General features: G+C 40.7%; 1 protein-coding gene across 5 annotated transcripts in view; it reads left to right on the top strand.

The window, feature by feature from the left end:
• AKAP6 (A-kinase anchoring protein 6) overlaps positions 1 to 23,029 on the top strand; it is a 480,213-nt gene that overhangs the window by 221,593 nt on the left and 235,591 nt on the right. For all 5 annotated transcript variants that reach the window (XM_045841111.1, XM_045841112.1, XM_045841110.1 and 2 more), the window contains exon 5: positions 4,842 to 4,964. In XM_045841111.1, coding sequence (XP_045697067.1) covers positions 4,842 to 4,964 — 123 coding nt within the window. The remainder of the gene's footprint in view (positions 1 to 4,841; positions 4,965 to 23,029) is intronic.

Genomic DNA, 23,029 nt, shown 5'->3' on the forward strand with positions numbered 1-23,029 from the left:
TTTCTTATTAAGCATCCAGCCTCATCACAAATCCCCTTTCAAAAAAATTAACAGAAAATAGTGAATGTGAAGGAGGAAGGACTTAGAGTTCAGAGAATTTTCCTCAGTGTCAGGGCTGTGGGGTTGGGAGAAACACACTTTCCCTTCACCCGGCCGATGACGTGTCTCCAGGTATGCTGTTTCTCAAGGTCATTGCGGTGCTGTGTGAGAAGCAGACTTGGAGTGAGATACAGGTTCAAGTCCCAACTCTGCCACTAGTCAAGTCACTCACCTGCTTTGACCATCAGTTTCCTCATCTGTAAAATGGCCATAATCAGCTCCATGTCACAGACTTGGAGTGACAATGTGGCATCTGCTTCCTGTTGTGTACACCCCCTTTTCCCTTTTAGGCAAATAGTTTTTCATTTCAATTGTATCTAAAATTATATAATTCTATAAAAAAAAACACAACTATCCCCCTATGCTTTCAGCTCTGTAAGGCAGAGACCATCTCTTGTTTCCTACTGTGTCGTTGTTACCTGGTCCCATATCTGGTGCAAGAGGCTCTTCTTTTCATTCCTGCTTCACATGACCGCCTTGCCAGGCACAACAGTAATTAATTACCGCCCCCTCCCCCATTTATATTTACCCGAGCTACCTCTGCTGTAGGAGAGACATAGGTAGGAAAATCAGTGAAATAATGGGTATTCTTAACCTGCCATCAGAGTGTAGCTATTTGCAAGACTCAAATGTAAATTTAATATAATATAATTTTCAAATGCATGTTAACCAGCTGAGGGCTCTAGCAAATTATTTTTTACAAACCTCTAAGTGTACATTTGCATGCACTTTGACTATGCTTCTTAGTCTTTAAATAGATTGATGCTTTAGCAAGTGTAAACGTAGGATTTTTTTCAAAGCACCTCATTAAGGAATTTTCAAAATGCAAATGCTTTGCGAGAGGGGAGTGTATTGCCAACTGGTGGTAGCAGGGCTAAGAGTTGCTCCATTCTCTCCCACATTGGATAACCAGGGTTTCTTCTGGAGACTGAATCCTGGGTTGGCTCCAGTCAACAGTCTGCGGACTCTCAGAATATGTATTACATATGAGCATGGCAAGGGACACACTCGGGGGCGAGGGGAACAGTTAAGGGGGTGGCTGACAAAGAAGGGGCCTGTGGACTGGGTCACCCTCAGTGGGTCCCTGGAGAGCTTGACAAGGAATCAGAGAGTGGTAGTGGAATAAGGGGTAGAAAGGGGCCAATGAGGAGGCCAGTGGTGGAGAGTGTCCGGAGAGGGACTGGACAGATAGGATGTATCAGCAGGAGTTTGGACAATGAAGGCATTAAAATATGGCCTTTCAACAGTTTGTAATTAGCCTGTGGCAGTGAGGTGAATGTGTGTAAGTGTGCTTTTTATGTGGTTCGATGGCAGCATTGGACTGTGTCCTGAAGAAAATCTAATTTTTATAGCTATCAGTGACTCTCCAGGTAACCAAGAATATTAGAGAAACAAACACAGTTAGGTCAAATACTGAGGAGGGAGACAAGATTGGGTACAGACAGAATTCTGATACAGGCAGCATACATTTCAGAAGAAAATCCAGAGTATTCCAACTCTCTATTTATTGTAAAACTAAAAAAATGATTAAAATTACTTGAATTCAGTAGGCCAGTGCCTAGATATGCTTTGTTTCTGCTGAATTTTTTTTGTTGCAATGATATTTATCTTTTTTATTCCCAATACTGCACAGCAGTGTGCTTTAAGGAGAGTGGACACTTAATAATTATTTGTTAAAAGGATTAATGAATGATCAATATTTGTTGTGTTAGGACTTGATCTATAGTACAAAATAAAACTTTTTACTTTCCTCCATTTTCCTATGTTTTTGCTTACATCAGCCTCATTTTCCTTCATTCATACCCCAAAGACTGTAGCAGAGATTCTGAAAATGAGCATCAAATATTTATGTATGTGTCCACACATGAATTCTCGAGCACATAGCATGGCTTGTTGTATCGAGTGGCACTTACTTCGTATTTCTTTTTTTTTAAGATTTTATTTATTTTATTTTTAGATACAGAGGAAGAGAGGGAGAAAGAGAGGGAGGGGAACATCAGTGTGTGATTGCCTCTCGTGCACCCCCTACCCAGGAACTGGCCCGAAGAATAGGCATGTTCCCTGAGTGAGAATTGAACCAGTGACCCTTCAGTTCGCAGGCTGGAGCTCAATCCACTGAGCCACACGAGCCAGGGCCACTTATTTAGTCTTTCTCAGAAGAGTATCTCATGACCTGGGGATCACTGCACAGAGCCTTGCTGACAGTACACAGTGAAAGAGTCTGGGAGAGGTAGACAAATAGCAGGTGAGAAAGGTATCAAGAATTAGATGGACCCCAGTTTCCCTTGCTTTCATGATTTCTGTTTATTCTCTTGTGACTACACACCTAAGCAGGAGAGGAGGAGGAGGAAAGTTAAGATCTCCTTAAAAGGAGGAGTGCTTAGCTTTTTACTACAAATTAAGAATAGTGATTGTCAGATTTCATTGTGATTGATGAAACTCTTCAGCACTGGCAAGAGAAGAGTTGAGAAAATGTGTAATAAATGAAAATCAGTATGGATGGGATATAATTAAGAGGAAGCCCAGAATGATACCATGAAAGGACCTCTGTGTCCTCCATAGCAGGCAGCCTTGGTATTTCTGGCTGGCTGGGCTATGAGGAGAGATCATCCAGAAAGTTTCTCTGGGTCTTATGGTTTTTGCCTAACCTGCATCTCACTGATTTCACCTTGCTGTGTACTTATGATTCTGTTAGGAAATCTGAACCACAGTGTTTAATGCTCTTTGGCTAAGACTGATGTTTATTATTATGAGGTACACATGCATTCACATAGACACACATGGTTTTGTTTGCTTGTTTTTTGGAGGAAGAGAAGATATGAATAGCTGTATTTCAAATAACATCTTTTACTATTTGTCTTTTTGGATTTAACTGATTGTTTCCAAAATAATTTACTTCTTGACTTAATTTTCCCCAAACCAATTTATACATACAGATATAACAATTCAAGGTCCAAATTCAATAATACCTACTATTTAATAGTATAAGTACTATAAAATACTATATTCAACTCACAATTATCAATCTTCTAGACTCTGATATTCTGATGAAGTTCTACAGATATAAGTTCATTTGATCAGCAAAGGCTATCTTAATTTTTCACAAAATATAATTATGAGAGTATCAAGAGTTAGGACTTCAATGGTAATGGAAAAATACAATAAAAATAAATTAAAAAGTGGAGAAACAAAGGGCAATTGATAGTAATAAAGTATAACTCTTTAATTAAAAAACTTAAAAATGAGGAAAAATAATTAGGGCCTCCATTTCTAACAGACTACCTATGTGAGAAAGGCCAAAACTAATTACTTGGCATGGATTCCTAGCATTTGGAACAAGTTGGAATATGAAAAATTTAGATTTTTCTAAAGGTTGGTGTGATTGTCCTATGTCACTTGGCACGGGAGGGCTGTTTTCAAGAGGAAACGCTTGGGGTAGCACCCAGGAACCTGGGAAACACGAGACACTCCACCACGTGGGCCAACAGGCTCACACGGGAGTGTTCGGCGTTCGTGGCAGGACTGCAGACGCCACTGCTGCCACTGCGCGGGCTGCCAGGTCCACCTCTCTGCTGCATCCCCCTTTGACTGACAGGAATGTGTTTCTGAGTGTTATTTGTCTGCTCTTCTCTTTCCTGCTGTTCTCAATGCCACTTGTTTTCTTCTAATAATTATTTTGAGGCCAATCAATTGCTTGAGTTAAAGGTTTATGTCTTCAACTATTATCTAAGGAGAAAACTTAATGACAAAATGTAGTTTCTGAGAAGCATGATTAAAGAAAATGAGGCTTCCCCTATTATCACTTCAGTCTCTGGATATCCTGTTAAACATTAAACATATTATTGAAAATTAATCAAAAGGCAAAACATGAAAAACAGGTTAGTTTAATAGGTAAGTAAGTATCACAGGTCATCTCCCTGAGTACAAATGTCGTATCCTGTCTTTACTCCTTTTGACCTCTAGGTGGAGCTGTTTACCTAGACATGGACAGCAGGCACCCAGCCCCATTTCCTTGCCTTAGGTTCATAGCTGGGCTTTCCTTTTTTTTTCAAAATAATTTCCTTTTCTACAGATGTGTTCTTTTAAATGGTCAATAAATTTTTATAACCACTATTTGAAAAATTGCAAGATTATTTTGATTTATGCTTCCTAGCCAAGAATATTTCTTTATGTCTGGGACACACCCAGAGTCAAGTGTTTACTTTGTTCATTGGTTCCATCTTTTCTACTCTGTCTTACCAGCCAGGCTCAGCCACAAACGTTTGGGATGTCAGTTGAACTCATCCAAGTCCCTTAACACATTTCTGTGACTTAAAAAATAGATTTCTAGTTCCGTTAAATAAAGAATACCATCTTTACATAAGTGCTTTTTCCCCCCAAAGGCAAGGAGTGTTCTAGCAGACCTCACCTGTTTTTTGGTGAGAGGAGCTTGTGAGATGCTGGAAATGTTTTGGTGATTTTAGGTCACTTTTACAATGACACCCCGAGTCCAATCCAAATTTCTCCTAAAAGTGTTCCTAGGAAAGAAACTTAGAGGAAGTCACGGATAATTTCTTTGCATTTTGATAGGTTTTGGTGCCAGGAATACTGGAAAATTCATTCCACAGTGTGAGACTAGGATGGGAGTGCAGTGGTATTGATTTTACCAGCAGTGAGGTTGGGGATATTTAAGGTTGGCTTTAAAAAATAACCAACTAACATACTTTTCTTGTCCTTTTTTTCCTTTTCCTTTTTGTCACAAGGGGTTTGTAAACAAGCTGGATGAATTCATTCAATGGTTAAATGAAGCCATGGAGACCACGGAGAACTGGGCACCCCCAAGAGCAGAGACGGATAGCCTTAAACTGTACCTGGAGACGCACTTGGTAGGCAAGACTATGTTGCTTTTGCTGTCAGTAACAAAAGGGTTTTAATGCACTGCTTGTTTGTTTACGGAGAGTATCAATTTTATTTATCAGAAGTCATTATATGCTAATGAAACCAAGTTTTAACAGGTAAACTGCAACAGCTGAAAATTATAGGCGTTTCAAGTAAAACTATGAAATCTAAATCCTCCATATTTCAAGCCATTTTTCAAAACTTTTTCCAGAAAGTTATTATTTTTAAAAATACCTTAGAAAATTTCATTACACTCTTCCCTCTAAAGCAATGATTGAAGGTTTTCCTTTTCTTAAGAAAATATAAATGAAAGAGATAATTTTGATGACCATTCTAAGCTTTCTAGAATTCTTGTAAAATTAATGAACCTCTCATTATCAAGAGGGTCTACTTTATCAGTTCTACACTGGGTTATTTTAATAAAATATTTAAAGCGATGATCTCCATCATTTTTGCAGCGATGTGGGTTTTCGGCATATAATTAATACAGCTGTCATTACATTTGTCCCTGTGCAGAGGGACTGCTGTGCAGGGGAAGTGGAAAACACTTGGATGGATATGCTTCTGAATACGTTAGGAGCAAGAGTTATAGACTGGGGGACGTTTGATGAACCTCGTGAGGTTTTCGCTGAATGCTTCAAATGGCCGATATCAATTATGAAGGGGTGGGAACCAAGGAGTGGAGTGTGATAAAGCATGAAGAAAAAGCACATTGTCATAGGAAATGAAAATTCAAGCTTTAAGGATCTCATCTTTATTCCTTTCACCGATAGCATAAAATTGACAAAGGTAATGAACACGAATCCTTGGGCACCCAACTGTGGGGCTGATTTTCTGCCCCTTTTACACACCCAGAATATGGATTGAATAAGCACTGTGTGAGAAGCTGCATGTATGAGAGTTCACAGGATTTCAGGACCGCTCCCTCACGTTAAGTGAGAGAGAGAGGAGAGAGAGGGAGGAAAGAGGAGGCAAGAAAAGGCAGGGAGGGGTTCAGAGAAAGAGGGAGAGAGAAGGGGAGAGAGAGAATACTTTTTTGGTGTTTGTGTTTTGCAGTGTTTTAAATCATTGTGAGAAAAACAGTTTGAAAGTCTTGATGCTACATGCAAACAGCCTTCTGCTTGGGAAAGAATGACAAAACTGTGTGGTAGAGGATGAGTGTATTGCTTCCCTTTTTAGAGACCTTGGTTGATGGTGTGTAAAAATGCCAGTAACCTTAAACACCTCTCTTGTACATGGGTTTTTAAATACTGCCCTTAGTACTCAATTCCCTGTTGAGTAGAGCATTGATTTTTTTAAAGAGGGCATTTCATAATAGCAAGATAAAGATATTCAGTGCTTTATAATGTAAATTGTATTAATTAGAATGTCAACTCTTCACTGGCATTGTTCTGACAGAAATTCTAATCTGTGTTTAAACAGGAATATATGAACTTTATTTCACATTAAGTGTGCTGTCTTAATTTCTCTTGATTTAATATTTTATGGGAAACACACATTTAGTTTTTGAGGTCTCAGAGGGCATGGGGACATAAAGAGTGCTTCAACTCTTTTTATTGAAAGCCAGGCTAAAAGAGTGTGAACCAAGGTCTCTCTTCTCTTCGGGAGTTGAGTGACATGACCACTAATAACCAATGTCCCATTCTCAAATCTATATCACAAATCTATGTTCCTTACTTAGCATCCCCGTACTGTCCTCTGCCTCATTCCAGCCCAACACTACTCACTAGAACTTTCTGGGATGATGGAATATTTTATATTATGTTGTCCAGTATGGGAGCCACTAACCACATGTGTCTGCTGAATACTTGAAATGTGGCAAGAGCAACTGAGGAAATGCATTTTAAATTCTAATTAACTTACATTTACATTTAAATTTCCACACGTGGCTTGTGACTACTATGTTCTAGCCTTATAAATAGCAGAATGCTCTACAGCTGACCACAAAGACTTGCAGACAGCCTTACTTATTGTCTCACAGTGACATTGTCATCCGAATGTCAACCGTTATCCCCTTTGCTGTGGGTCTCTCCTTTAGATCCACAGCAGAGTCCTTCTAACATGTTTATCTCTCAAAGAATAAACTTGTTTCTGCCTAAAGATCAACACTTTCTTGAACAGTTTGCTCCATGCTCATGTCTGATCACATTGGTTTGAATAGAGATAACATAGCAACATCTTTATCTCTGCTTTGCAAATAGTGAGGAGTTGTGATATCCAGGTCTGTTCACTGGATGCTGGGTCACAGTCTCAAATTTCACTCCTGCAATTATGAGTAATACTGTCTAACAATTACTGAAGGCCTAGTGTGTGTGGATTCCACTGAGTGATCCTTAAAGACAATTACCAAGTCACTTGTTATATTCATGCTGTGACTGTTACTCCAGATAGAGCCTTTCAAAAAACATCTTTAAACTCCGAGTTCCTCTACTCTGTCTCCCTTAGGACAATGTCTACATTGTCTTTTGATCAATATTGTCGTTTATATTTTTACTGCATTTCTTTGTTGTGATGCTGGGTTAATATTAAGTTATTCTTCTCAAAAGAAGGAAAAATACCTACCTTACTGTAAAGGAAGTATGTATACAACTAAGCCTACAGATTTATATTCCTTACTTCACTCTGCATAAGTCATTACTGCTTGTTGATGAGTAGGCAAATAGTATTTGCAAGATTATTCAGCATGCAGAGGCAGGTGGCTACCTGAGTTTCTTTAAATATCTCTATAGATTCTGTAATTTAACATCAAATCAACAGATGTGCAAGGCCCTGAGTTCAGTATCTCCTCTAGTTTAATAATGTGTTAGAATAGTTGGCACTCTGCAATGTTTATTGTAAAGAAAAACAAATATGAAAACAATAACAAAACTTGTACATTTATATTTCAATGCTTAATTCAATTATTTTCCATGATGGTAACCAAGGGTTTACACCAACACAAATCAATTAAAGCTTCACAATACCTTTATGAGAGATGTGAAGGAGCTTTATTTTAACTGTAAGAAATACTGTGAAATTGCAATGATACATCAATGATTTTCCATGATAATTAATCATCTGCTTGCAACCTGGCTGCTCCTTTCAAAAATACAATTCCTATCTTCCCAGAAAATGACACTTTCAGGAAAATGCCATTCTAGAAAGGTATTTGGTGAGTATTGAACATATTGAATATTCCTTTTCTTTGAAAACCACTTTTGGAAACTGCAGTGCATACATATGTTCTTAGATGGACTCCCTCCTCTCTCACCTCTGTCCACTTTTTAAAACACCTGTAGTGAGGTATAATTGACATAAAAAATATCTATTTAGAGTATACCATTTTGCAAGTTTCCACAAACTGACAAATGTACATACTCGTGAAAGCACCACCACAATGAAGACAGTGAACAAATCCATCACATACAAAAGCTTCCTCACGATCTTTGGTAATCCTTCCCTCCTTCCTACCGGCCTTTCTCCCATCTCTGAGCAATCAGATCTGTTTTCTGTTACTATTATTGACTAGATTAGTTTGTACTTTCTAGAATTTTACATAGATGGAATCAACCAATATGCACTGTCTCTTTTGGGGGAAAGTCTGGTTTCTTTTACCCAGCACACTTATTTAGATGTTGTGTGTTTTAATTGTTCATCTATTTTTGTTGCTGAGTAATATTCCATTGCATAGATATACCACACTATGTTTATCCATTTACCTGTTGTTTTCCTCACCACCATTTTTATTGGCTGGAGAAGCAAAATTCAGCAAAAACTGCATTTGAGTACAAGCATCATAAGTAGTTTTGGGCAGATTATTTAGATACTTTTTTCCATTAAGAGAATTTATAGTCTTCAGAGTTAAAAAGTAGCAGAATAGGATATCAACTTCTCCCTTTGCTCCTGAAAAGATAACTCTGATCTCCCAAGTAGTTTTTGTGCATGCCCAGTGCACCAAATGGATACCACGTGCTGTGCAATCAGCTGTGGGAAAACAAACCAAAAGGTTTTTTTGTTTTTTGTTTTAACTGTAGCCAGTCAGAGTGTCCAGTAGGAGAAACTCAGGTCAAACTGACACCAGAGAGCTGTGTGAGAATTGGGAAAAAGACCAAGCTCAGGGCTTGGCTTAAACTTGGGAGATAAATTTGTATGGGTCATGCTGGGCAACCATTAACTAACCTCATAGAAATATGCTTGGAAAAACAACATTCTTAACTCAGTTTGATACGTGAGGAAACATGGGGGAAATTGTGATAATGAGTTCAGGTATCTGAAGCACCTGTGAGTGCCAGGCGGTTATTAGGCGCTAGGAATACAAATGAGTGAGTTAGGCTTCTTTCTTCTGGGGATTTCCAGTCTGAGGAAGATGACCAGAGATTCAATGTAGCCATCTGCAGACCGATAAATGATGAATGAAGTACATTTTGAGCAGTAAATTTCTTGTAGGATAGGCAAAGTACTGTTCAGGGCACAGATAGGTTTCACTGGTTCTTCCTGGAGGGTAGGGAATGCTCCAGAAGGTAATTTGATGGACACCTCACAGGGTATGTATGATTTGTTGGATAGACAGGGAAGGAGAGGAGATAGGAGGGGCTTTTCTGGGCAAGTGAGGGAGGTGTGGTGGCCTGTCTGGTGTGGCTGAGATCGAGTTGGAATTTTGCAGGTTGGGATTGGGTGATAAAGGAGATTGTCTTTTTAATGGACTGACCTTTTCTCTGGGGGAAATGGAGATTCATTGAAGGTTTGACTTTATTTTAACACAGGAGAGTGACATGGATCAATTCCCAGTGCCATTGGGTGGGGTCCTTGCTGGTGTAGGTTAGCTGGGTGAAGCCCATGGCTCACATGAGAGAGTAACTCCGGGCATCACAGACAGCACTGGGAGTGCATAGCATTTGAAGGGTCAGGCAATATGTTATGAGTTCCTTTACATGACTAACTAATGTATGGATATAACTCAATATTCTAATGGTAAATAAGGGAAAGGAGTATAAAAACACAGAAAGTCAAAAGTAAACCTCCCACCTTTGTCCCCTGAGTCACTCATTCACTTCCCTTCAGGCAGCCATTGTCCTTTATGTGCTTTCAGAGTGATTTCAAGTATTTGAAAGCAAATGCCTATGTGTACTTAACCTTGTTCCCTTAACATACATTATCAATAATTCAAAATCAGTGTACAGCTGCACCACCCCTTTGAGTGGCTGCACAGGGTTCTGTGTGTGAGTGTGCCATGACTGGTATGACCAGTCCGCTGTTGGTAAAAACTTAGGGTGCTTGCACTCTCTCTCAGTTATAAACAGTGCTTCTGTGAATATCCTTGGATATTCATCATCTTGCACAGTATAGTTATGTCCTTAGAATAAATACCTTCCATGTGAAATTTCTGGGTGAAAGATTATACACATTTAAAATTTTCATGTATTGCCAAATTGAGCCTGATAGAGATTGTAGCGGTGTGTACTCAGCAACACATGAGAAGATGTATTTCTCCACATCCTTGCTTTTGGAGAATGCTGTCACATTGGTTGAGGTTTGTTCCTTTGATAGTTACCAATGGCATCTCATTGTAGTTTAGTTTGTATTTCCTATATTTTAAGTGGAGTTGAGATCCTCTTCATACTCCTGGGAGGCATTTGTATTTCTTTCCTGAGAACCACCCACTCATATTCTTCTTGGCTGTTTTTCTGTTGGGTCATTGGCCTTTTGCTTCAGGATTTATGGGAGATTTTTATATATTAAGGAGATGAGTCACTTTTCTGTGATGTGAATAAAAATGTTTTTAAAAGAAACTCTTTGGGGGATTTGGTTCCTAAAGAACATGAAAACCTCAGTGGTTAGAGGAATCCTGGGTCAGGCAGACTGCGTGAAGCCCAGGCTGAGGAGCAGGCGACAGGCCCCTGCCTCTGGCAGCAGCACGTCTGGATCCCAGTTCTGCAAAGACCAGCACGTTCTAAGAGGAAGGGGTGTCAGACTCATTTTCACCGGGGTCCACATCACCTTCGCAGTTGCCTTCAAAGGGCCGAATGTAATTTTAGGACTGTATACACGTAACTACTCCTTAACAGTTAAGCAAGAGCTCGGTACTGCTGCTGGGTAGAAACAAGGTGCTGGTCCGGATGAAACAAGCTAGAGGGCTGGATTCCGCCTGTGGGCCTTGTGTTTGCCACCTGTGCTTAAGGAGTTTGCCTACTAGTCCTGAGTGGAACAAACCTAAGGGCAGGGAGGCTGTGTTGAATGAGTGGATTAAATGATGTCTGAGCAATGAAAGAAGTGGAGAGAATGTGGGCCAGGGATACATGGGAGGTAGATAAGAAGAGAGTAGAGAAAATAGATTAGAGAGAGACGGATTGTAGAGGCAACAGTTCTCCTTTTTTAAAATATATTTTATTGATTATGCCATTACAGTTTTCCCTTTCCCCCCTTCATCCCCTCCTTCACTCCCTTCCACCCTGAACACCCTCTCTCACCTACATTCCCCCCTTTAGTTCATGTCCATGTGTCATACTTGCAAGTTCTTTAGCTTCTACTTTTCCCATACTATTCTTACCCTCCCCCTGTCTATTTTCTACCTACCATCTATGCTACTTATTCTCTGTACCTTTCCCCCCTCTCCTCCTCCCACTCCCCTGTTGCTAACCTTCCATGTGATCTCCATTTCTGTGATTTGATTCCTGTTCTAGTTGTTTGCTTAGATTGTTTTTGTTTTAGGTATGGTTGTTAATCATTGTGAGTTTGCTGTCATTTTTACTGTACATGTTTTTCATCTTTTCTTTTCTTAGATAAGTCCCTTTAACATTTCATAAAATAAGGTCTTGGTGATGATGAACTCCTTTAACTTGACCTTATCTGAGAAACACTTTATTTGCCCTTCCATTCTAAATGAAAGCTTTGCTGGATAGAGCAATCTTGGATGTAGAGCCTTGCCTTTCATGACTTGGAATACTTCTTTCTAGCCCCTTCTTGCCTGTAAGATCTCTTTTGAGAAATCAGATGACAGTCTGATGGGAACTCCTTTGTAGGTAACTGCCCCCTTATCTCTTGCTGCTTCTAGAATTCTCTCCTTCATTTTAATCTTGGGTAATGTAATTATGATGTGCCTTGGTGTGTTCCTCCTTGGGTCCAACTTTTTTGGGACACTCTGAGCTCCCTGGACTTCCTGGAAGTCTATTTCCTTTGCCAGAGTGGGGAAGTTCTCCTTTATTATTTGTTCAAATAAGTTTTCCACCTGTTGCTCTTCCTCTTCTCCTTCTGGTACCCCTATAATTCAGATGTTGCAACATTTCAAGATGTCCTGGAGGTTCCTAAGCCTTTCCTCATTTTTTTAAAATTCTTGTTTCTTCATTCTTTTCTAATTGGATGTTTCTTTCTTTCTTCTGGTCCACTTTGTTGATTTGTGTCCCAGTTTCCTTCCCATCACTATTGGTTGCCTGTACATTTACCTTTATTTCACTTAGCATAACCTTCATTTTTTCATCTAATTTGTGACCAAATTCAACCAGTTCTGTGAGGATCTTGATTACCAGTGCTTTGAACTGTGCATCTGATAGGTTGGCTATCTCTTTGTCACTTAGTTGTATTTTTTCTGGAGCTTTGATCTGTTCTTTTGTTTGGGCCATTTTTTTGTCTTGACACTCCTGTTACATAGTGAGGGGCAGAGCCTTAGCTGTTCACTGGGGTGGGGGAACCCATGTCTCTGGTTTGTGACGCTGTCTGTAGGGGAGTGGTCTGAGAGGGAACAGTGGCGCTTACTCCACTCTCTGCCATATTTCACTTCCCCTGCTTCCCCTAAGTAAATTGGGCCCTTCTGGTGCTGATTCCCATGTGAGTGGGTTTGTGTACATTCTAGGACCCTGTGGGTCTCTCCAGTGAACTCTCCAGTGAGGCTGGGAGTTTATTCCGGCACCTCAATTCCCACAGGTGTTTTCAATTGGTGTTTTGAGGTTTTATTTCCCTGAACTGGGACCCTGGGTTGTGCCATCTGTCTCGCTCCCCAGTTTTGCCTGGTTTATCTGCACGTGAATGTGGGACTGCCCAGTCTGCCAGCTGCCTTGTGCGCCATGCCCCTCCACAATTCTCTGCCTCTCTGGTCCACCCACTGCCACTTTGCCAAGAGTCCTCTCTGCCCAGCTGCCCGACTCCACCCTTCCTACTGGTCTGGATAAATGTGTCTCCTTTAACTTCTTGGTTGTCAGACTTCCATACAATTCAATTTTCTGTCAGTACTGGTTGATTTTTGCTTCTAAATTGTTGTTGTCCTTATTTTAGTTGTGCGAGGAGGCACAGTGTGTCTACCTACGCCTCCATCTTGGCCGGAAGTACATAGAATGTTCAACAGTTCCCTTTTTGATGCATTCTCTTGTCTAGTCAGAAATCTCATTGCCACCTTCTGTTTCATCTTTCTGGGTTTCCTCCCAGGCTACTAACGTCCTTGAGAATAGCACAGGAAGACTTCCGCCCCATAGCTGACAGATCTGACCCGACTTGAATATATGGAAGGCTGTGGAAATTGACTGAAAGCTTCTGTGTGTGTGGAGTGAGACTGATGCCCTGGGGCTATTCTGCGAGTGTGTGAAAGCAGGGAATGGGACCAGGACAAGCAGTGTGTGTGTAAAAAAGAGGGAGCAGATGTTACCAGAGCGTAGTGACCATCAGGGCCATGTGCTGATGGTAGAGCTGAAGGTAAAGCTGTAATTATGGGACTCTAGTTAAAGAAAAACATTCAGTTATACTGACTGGGAAAAAAATCAAACTGTATAAAAGAGCATAAAATTCAAAGTGAAAAGCTTCCCTCCCTTGGGTAACCAACACAAACCATTTGTTCTCTATCCTTTTGGACCTTTTGATGTAAAAGTGCACACTTTTAAAGGATTTTAAATTCACATTATATATACTGTTGAATGACTTTTTTTTTGTATCTAAACACATCTCAGATATCCTTCTGTTAGTGCATGAAGATCACTGCACATTTTAGCAGCTTCTCAATATTTTACTGTGAGGATGTGCCACAGTTTATTCAATCATTCTTATGATGATGGCCATTTAAGCTGCCTCCTTATTTACACTTTGGCAAATAACACTGCAGTGAGCATTCAGGTTAGTTGAGTATGGGTCCCTTCTTGGTTCCATCAGTGTTTTGTCTGCAGCAGCCACTCAAAGCTCACATATAATGACAGTCTGTCTTAACCCAGCAACAGCTTGTGCCACAGTTCCTAAAACATGTTTGTGTGTATACAGAGTTTTGAATTTGTGTTTATAGGGGTAGCTTTTATTTTCTTTATAGTTTTCTTTCCTTTTTTTACCTTTTAAATATTTATGTTTATTAAATTTTTAATGTTATTACATTATAGTTTTCCCAGTTTTTTCCCCTTTGACCTCCTCAGCCCAGCCCACCCCCTCTCTCAGACAATCAATCCCCACATTGCTTTTCATAAAGGTAGATTTTGAAGCCCACCTTCTAGAACTTTGTTATTCATTTTAGGATTGGCACCTGCAATTTGAGGTGGCTACCGCAAGGTGGCAACAGAAGCACCCAAATCCTATAGACAGTGCTTACAGTCTTGGTACCCTTGAAGGGTCTGAAAATTTTCCTCTATTGTGTCATCACCCTAAGTAGAAGTTCTCCAAATACGTTCAGCTGCTTTTCTTTTGCTTACCCTCCTATCTCCACCTCTGCTCCATATTTCACTTCCTTTTTTAAAAAATAATTAATTTGATTTAATCTTTATTATATATTTTTACATTACCATTTAGTCCCCTTATACTCTCTCTCCCCAGCAATTACCACACTGTTGTCCATGTCCATGAGTCCTTTCTCCTTTTTGCTTGATCCCTCCACCCCCTAACCTCCCCTACCCACAAGCTGTCATCCTGTTCTCCATCTGTGAGTCTGTCCCCATTTTCCTTGTGAGTTCAGTTTGTTCATTAGATTCCACATATGAGTGAAATCATATGGAATTTGTCTTTCTTTGACTGGCTTATTTCACTTAGCAGAATGTTCTCCAGGTCCATCCATGCTGTCACAAAGGGTAAAAGTTTCTTCCTTTTTTATGGCAAGTTACCATAAAAAAGATGAGTGTTTTCTCTCCCTCTCTTCCTCCTCTCTCTAAAAAATGTTTTTTTTTCCCATCACCATTGATTTCTCTTATATCAGAGGTGGCAAGCACTAGGTCAGTGGGCCAAATCTGGCCCTCCACCTTGTTTTATCTGGCCCAGCACCTTGTTTCTACCCGGTGGCAGCACCAAGCTCCTTATCCCTAGTCAAGGAGTAGTTACACTTATACAGTCCTAACATATTCGGCCCTTTGAAGGCAACCACAAAGCTGATGGGGGGAGAAGTTTGTCACCCCTACTATACCATCTTCTGCCTCCACTCATTCCCTCTACCCCTGGCAATTACCACAATGTTGTCTGTGTCCATGAGTGCTTTCTCTTTTCTTTTTCCGTTTTTGCTTGATCCCTCCACCCTCCTCCCCAATGCTTTTCAGATCTGTCATCCTGCTCTCTATCTATGAGTCTGTCTCTATTTTGCTTGTTAGTTCAGTTTGTTCATTAGATTCCTCATATGAATGAAGTCATATGGTGTTTGTCTTTCTCTGACTGGCTTATTTCACTTAGCTTAATGTTCTCCAGGTCCATCCATGCTGTCACAAAGGGTACAATTTTCTTTTTTATTTATGGCCAAGTAGTATTTCATTGTGAAAATGTACCATAGCTTTTTTTTATCCCTCATCTACTGAGGGACACCTGGGCTGCTTCCAAATCTTGGCGATTGTAAGTAATGTTGCAGTGAACACAGAGGTGCTTGTGTTCTTTTGAGTTACTGTTTCAGTTTCTTCGGATAAATTCCCAGAAGTGGAATCACTGGGTCATACTTGAAGTTAAAACAGGCCCTTTCCCCACTTTCTGGTGCCCACCTCTTCCTGTCTACCTTCCTTTGCTGACAGATAGGCAGGCCTGGTGCCAGCAGGCTGAGCTTCACAGGGCCAGCTGTTGCCACACAGCTGTACTGTACTGCTAAAGGGAGGTGGTCAGGTGCAAGAGCCTGAGCTCTGTGACTTTGGCTGCTACCTCCTCCAGCCTCACTAAGCAGGGCTGGAGGCCTTGTAGGAACTTTGAAATTCCATTTGCTTGTGCCTCCCCCTCCCTTCATTCCCATGAGTTTAAGGTGAGTGGCTGAGGGTTTAGTAGGGAGCAACATTACTTCTCTTTGGGGGATTTGAATACTCAGCTCCTAGGCTTGAGTTACTTCCTTTGGCTGCTTGGCAGTGGAAAGGTCTGTTGGGAAGTTATAGCATGTGGGCATTTTGAGGTCAGTGCATGGGGACAGGAGGCTCATTTTGGACACGTGAAAGCTCTGGACCACATTTCTTTGCTCATATAACTCTAATTCTGTGTATCCAAGAGGCAAATAGTATTGTCTTCCCTTTTCAGGTTAAAGGCTCCCTGAAATATTCAAAGCACCTAGACAGATACTTTTTGCCTGATGCAGGTTATGGCCTCTTGGGCTATAATATTCAGCAGTTCTGGTTGTTTTGGAAATTGTTGGTGTTCAGACATTGTAGTAATTATTACTTTATTTAGCATTCTTTTCAGGATGTAATGAATGTTTTAAATTAGAGTGCCAGGGAAACACTGCATTTATTAAATACTTCCTATTTAGGGTGGTGTTCTGCTAAGCACTGAAGAGAAAGTTTGCACTCTGAAGGCTCACATGGAAGCTATAGGACACTGTACAGACAAGAGCCAGTGCATGACCAAGCTTCCAGGAACTGGGGGGCTGTCACCTGCCGCCTCGCTCCCTGTGTAAACCCCAGTGCAGATCCTACTTATCTACACTGTTACATGGAATTTTGGAATATTGAAATAATTCATCTGATATAAATGATATTAGGGTATAAGTTTTAGGGCTGACACAGATCTTCACATTAGCCAGAAAAATTCTTGTCATATTTACTGAAGGTTTTTGTGAAGATCAAATAAACATGTTATATGTGAAGATGCTTTTTTCATTTTGTAGGGATGGTACACATCTTCTGTAGAGACCTGGGAACATGTGGTATGGGCAGCTCAGGTGTTCCTAGAGATGCTGAGTTTCTCCCCGTCCACCTTTCGCTCAACAATTCACCTGTGACTGTCACGTACTTCAGGGACAACTTGTGTTTCTTTGGTGTCTCCTCTGACACCCAGCCTCCCTCATGCACAATAGTTACTAAAGATATCTGCTAAATGAATGAATGGGCATTTGTAAAAGCAGTGTTACAACCATTGTAGGCAGAAAATTATAACTGATATTATAAAGTCATCACACAATAACAGAAAATGTTTGCAAGTTAAATTATTTCCTCTACTATTTCTGAACAGAAATGGACTCTGGCCACAGAGTTTTCTGGGTATTGTATGGTATGTTTGTAACAAGAAAAACACCCATAGAAGGAAAAATAGGAATGTGTTCTTCTGTTTTCAGGATGTAATTCATCCCCTATGGCAGAAAACACAAGGAAAATAAAAATGCTAACTCAGATATTACAAAGGTTAAAACAATTCCACAGGTTAATATTACCATTTCAAATATGAAGACTATATGACTAGACAGGATATTAATGCCTTGACATTCGAAAATTTATTACATTTATTTTTAAAGCAGTTTGGTTCCTCCTTTCAAAAGCATGAAGCACATGGGAGTTGGAATAGATCTGCCCCAGGCCGCCAAACACATTTTAAATGGAACTGGGGTCCTTCAGGGATTGTCCTAAATCCACACAATATTCTTAAGTCCTGGTTTATGCACTGGGACCTGTATATTAGCAGATACACGTGTGAATAATGTACTTATATTCATCCATCACCTTCGTGACTCCACATCTGTGGGGGCTGCTGCTCGTCAATTATTCCACTGCAGGAGGTAGAGAGATATTTGGGCCAGCACTGACCTCTTTTTCAATCAGGGCCTCGGAGCAGTGTGTTCTGTAAGTCAACTGGTCCCTTTAGACAAAGCCTCTGTGTGAGACTCCGTTTGGCCTAATGTGGCCATGCTGGGAAGTCAATGTGATTACCTGTGCTAGGTGTGGGGCAGCATTCAGAAAAGCAATTGAAAATGTGGTCACTAAGAGGCTCCGTCTACATTCGGGATCTCTCCCATCTATCTAATTCTTGTATAAAATATACTAGCAAAGTCAACTTTAGTAAAATACACTTACCTTCCACAAACAAAAGCTCAACTGTTTGTTTGAAAGAAATTATGATTTGTTGAAAGAGCTAAATTCACATTCAAATGCTTGGAAATGTTTTTATTATCTGAGGTTTCAGAAAGGAAGTCTCTTCAGGAAGAATGAGGATTTTTGCCTTTATATCTTAGTGCCTTTTTTCCTCCCCAAGGAAAACAAAGTTTTTGTAATGCTTATCTTTTTATCATAAACTTGATTTTTTTCTCAAGAGTACATAGTACTTTTACTTTTTTAAAGCTTCTGATATTATAACCTGGAGGTGTGTTGCATATTGTCATAATTGATAAATCTGTAACAAATGTAGCCACTTCATTTTGGTGGGGAGATACAAAATTGTGATGGTAGCTGACCACTTATTTAATTATGTGGTAAGTAACATATGATGAGAGAGTAAAGTTAAATTGATGATTTGGGCTATCTCAGCCAGGGTGCAGTTTACATGGCAATTACACCAGGATCATCTAAGTGTAATTGGCAAGTAATTTTGTAAGCGAAGGAACATGACAGCTCATTTACATGGTGTTCACTGAGGAAAATTTGGGGACATTTATCAACTACCTCCAAGTGAAGAGTGATTGCATCAGAATGCTATTGGCAGTTTGAAAGCTACATGGAAGTTTTTTGGAATGAATCTTGGTTCATTTGCTCCCTGAATGTTTTATTAGGTGTGTGCTATGTTCTACACACACTGTCCTAGGCACTAAGAATACAAAAATGAGTGAAAAGTTCTACCCTCAAGGAATCCATGCATGGGATGCAGGCAGTCATCAGTAGCTACACAACAGTGCAGAGGTAGAGGTGCAAGTCTTGCACAGGTACTGTGGATGCTGAGGAAAAACAACTTGGAGGATGGAAGATGGTCAGGGAAGCCTTGCTAGAGAGGCTGACACCTAAGATAAATTATAAAGAATGAAGTGGAGCTGAGCCAGGGAAAGAGGAGAAGGGCTTTCTAGGCAGAGATGCTAGCAAGAACTTAATATTGGAGGAGCAAGATGGTTGGTGTGAGCCAGAGTGTAAAGCAGTTCAGGCACATTTCAAAGTGCATGTGGGGCCTGGCTAGGGTCTTAGAATTCTGTATAGGTCACACTAGAGGCCTGACCTTGTTCTTCAACCTTGGAAACCTGTGGGAGGGCTTTAAGAACAGGAGTCTCTTTTTCGGAGTTGTTTTATAGACAGATCATTTTCTGTAGTAAAATGTTTTTGTTGAGCCATTACAATATGCCAGGCTCTGCTCTACAGATACCAAGGCATTTCATCATCACAGCAACCCTATGAAGTTGATAGTAGCATTTCCCTCTTTTCACAGATGAAGAAACAGAATGCACCGTAGTTGCTCAAAGTTACACAGTGGGTGATGGAAGAGCGAGGGTTTTAACCAAGCTGTCCATCTCCAGGGCCTATGCTTGTCACTGTCATAGCCCCTTCATGCAATCAACTAGAACTCCCTGTTTTTAGATGCACCTGCCCACTAGATTGTGAGCTCTGTGAAGTAAGGGACTGTACTTATCTTGTTTGCAGCTACATGCTACCAGTCAAGGATGATGCCTGCTCCTTCAGAGGCATGGCAGAAATAAGTAATAATGCAATTTTGAGGGCTTATAACTGGTGGCTGTCAAAGTCAACATGGCAAGGGATGATGATGAGGGCCTAAATCAATGGCAATATTAGTCAATACAGAGAGGTGAGGATGGAGAAATAAATTGGCAGGGCTTTGTGGTTGATCGGATGTATGAATTTTGTTGGCATGTTCTTACAATGTCTCTGATTTCTAACTCCTACATTGGAGAGGTGCCTTGACAAAAGAATCTGAAGCAGAGAGAAGCTCAAGCTACTCTTTTTTAAAAAGACTTTATTTATTTATTTTTAGAGAGGGAAGGGAGGGAGAAAGAGAGAGAGAGAGAAACATCAATGTGTGGTTGCTAGGGGCCATGGCCTGCAACTCAGGCATGTGCCCTGACTGAGAATCAAACCTGTGATGCTTTGGTTCACAGACCGTGCTCAATCCACTGAGCTACACCAGCCAGGCCTCATGCTACTCTTCACAGAGCCCTCAAGTTCCTGAGAAGACTTTTTGTGGACTCAGGATGGGAAGTTAGAAGAAACTTATCTGGGATACTTAAAAATCCCAGGACACATCTGCCTGGGATGGTTGAGAAGCAGAATTGCCCTGGGGTAGATGGCCTTTGGGATTCTTCTGCCTTTGAAAGTTTTCTGGTTTAGAATAAATAAAAAATTTCCTGCTCCTCTGTCCAAGATAGAGGTGAAAGTAGATAGGCTTTGTTTTCTCATACAACCAAAAGAAGGACAACAACCAATTTAAAAACAAAAAAAAATCAGAAAATTGAACTGTATGGAGGTTCAACAACCAAGGAGTTAAAGAAACATTCATCCAGACTAGTAGGAGGGGCAGTGGCAGGAAGCAGGGGCAGAGAGGGTGAGAGACAAGGCAGTGGCAGGCAGACCAGGATATCCCACATTCACATGTGGATAAGCCAGGAGGAACAACTGGGGAGCAGGGCAGACTGTGCAATCCCGGGTTCCAGCATGAAAAACTAAAGCCTCAAAACCTCTGGCTGTAAAACCTGTGGGGGTTTGAGTAGCAGAAGAAACTCTCAGCCTCATGAGGGAGTCTGTTGGAGGGGCCAGTAGGATCCTGGAACATACCAAAAGCCCACACACCTGGGAATCAGCACCTGAAAGGGAACAATACATTTGTGGGAAGAAAGGGAAGTGACTGAAAGTGGGGTGAGAGGCAAGCAAGCAGCCTTGTTCCCTCTCTGACTCCTCCTCCACATATAGTGCCACAACACAATGATGTGGATTGCACCCCCCCCCCCCGGAAAATCCCTAAGGCTCTATCCATTAACCTGTAACAGGTGTGCTGAGACAAAGAAATATGGCTCAAATGAAAGAACAGGTCAAAATTCCAGAGAAAGAACTAAGTGATAAGGAGATAGCCAACCTATCAGATGCAGAGTTCAAAACACTGGTAATCAGGATGCTCACAGAAATGACTGAGTACAGTCACAAAATAGAGGAAGAAGTGAAGGCTATGCAAAGTGAAATAAAAAAAATATACAGGGAAGCAATAGTGAATGGAAGTAAACCATGACTCAGATCAATAATTTGAGACAAAAGGAAGAAATAAACAGTCAACTGGAACAGCATGAAAAAACAACAATTTTAAAAAATGAAGAGAGGCTTAGGAACCTCTTTTAGGGACTTCTAAGCCTCTTTTAGAGGCTTAGGGACAACTTTAAATGTTCCACCATTCGAATCATAAGGGTGCCAGAAGGAGAAGAGGAAGAGCAAGAAATTGAAAACTTATTTGAAAAAATAATGAAGGAAAACTTCCCCAATCTGGCAAAGGAACTAGACATGCAAGTCCAGGAAGCTCAGAGTCCCAAAGAAATTGGATCCAAGGAGAAATACACCAAGGCAAATCATAACTAAATTACCCAAGATTAAAGATAAGGAAACAATCTTAAAAGCAGAAAGAGCAAAGCAGAGAGTTACCTACAAAGGAGTTCCCCTAAGACTATCAGCTGATTTCTCAAAAGAAACTTTATTGGCAAGAAGGGGCTGGAAAGAAGTATTGAAAGCCATAAAAGCAAGGATCTACATCCAAGTGATGCAGACACTGGCCTGCAGTGTCCAAGTCATTATAGATGAGACATTCACACAGACTAGCAAGTCTGGTGGAGGAAAAGGGACAGCATGGCTTTTTCTCTCAAGGGGAGCAAAAGCTGAGGCCTCTGCCATGACAGGCTTTTATTGGGTTTCTCCACCCATTACATGATGGTCCTCATTTACTATGCACAAGTTCACTTTAGGTGGTTACCTTTTACAGAAAACAAAGGAGCCAATGCTGCTCTAATCACATCACAGAAGAGGGATATTTGCAAATGAAAAGGCAAAAGTGGTTGAACTGGTTACACTCATCCTTGGAAAGTTTAGCATGGATTTTAGGAAGTTACTTTGCAGTGAATGTCCTCAATTCAGGGTGAGGGAGTTTTAGCAAAAAGCAAGACTCATAATGGCCTAGGTACATTGCAGGTCTGATTCCCCATGGTAGAACCTATCTGTGGGTGTGAGTTCTGTGCATCTCCGAGTGGGACCTGGGCCCACACCACACAGAACAGCCTCGTGCATCCAAGATTACTCTATCTAGCAAAGCTATCATTTGGAGTGGAAGGGCAGATAAAGTGCTTCCCCCAGGTAAGGCCAAGTTAAAAGAGTTCATCACCACCAAGTCCTTATTATATGAAATGTTCAAGGGACTTACCTAGGAAAAAAAAAGATCAAAACTGTGAACAGTAAAATGACAACAAACTCACAACTATCAACAACTGAACCGAAAAAACAAAAATAAAAAATAAGTCAACAACTAGAACATGGACAGAATCACAGAAAGGGAGATAACATGGAGGGTTATCAGTGGGTAGGGAAAGGGGGGAGAATGGGGGACAAGGTAGAGGGAATAAGAAACAAAGTGGTAGGTAGAAAATAGACAGGGGGAGGTTATGAGTAGTATAGGAAATGGAGAAGCCAAAGAACTTAGGTGTACAATCTATGGGCATGAACTAAGGAGGAAGCAGAATACTGGAGGGAGGGGGGTACAGGCCAGAGGGGGATAAAGGGGAGAAAAAAAATAAGACAACTGTAATAGCATAATCAATAAAATATACTTAATTTTTTTTCCCCAAGCCTCCTATCTTTAATTACCTGGCTTAAGATAAAACCAGTGTCCAAGGACTGGAAAATACTGAGTCCAAATGCCTGGGTTGTAGATAAGGAACTGAAACCTAGAAAGGTTAGATGACTTGTCCACAGGCACATGCTTAAAGCAA

The sequence above is a fragment of the Phyllostomus hastatus genome, unplaced genomic scaffold (genome assembly GCF_019186645.2).
Source record: "Phyllostomus hastatus isolate PE091 unplaced genomic scaffold, TTU_PhHast_1.1 phas_contig_348, whole genome shotgun sequence".
Lineage (NCBI taxonomy): Eukaryota > Metazoa > Chordata > Mammalia > Chiroptera > Phyllostomidae > Phyllostomus > Phyllostomus hastatus.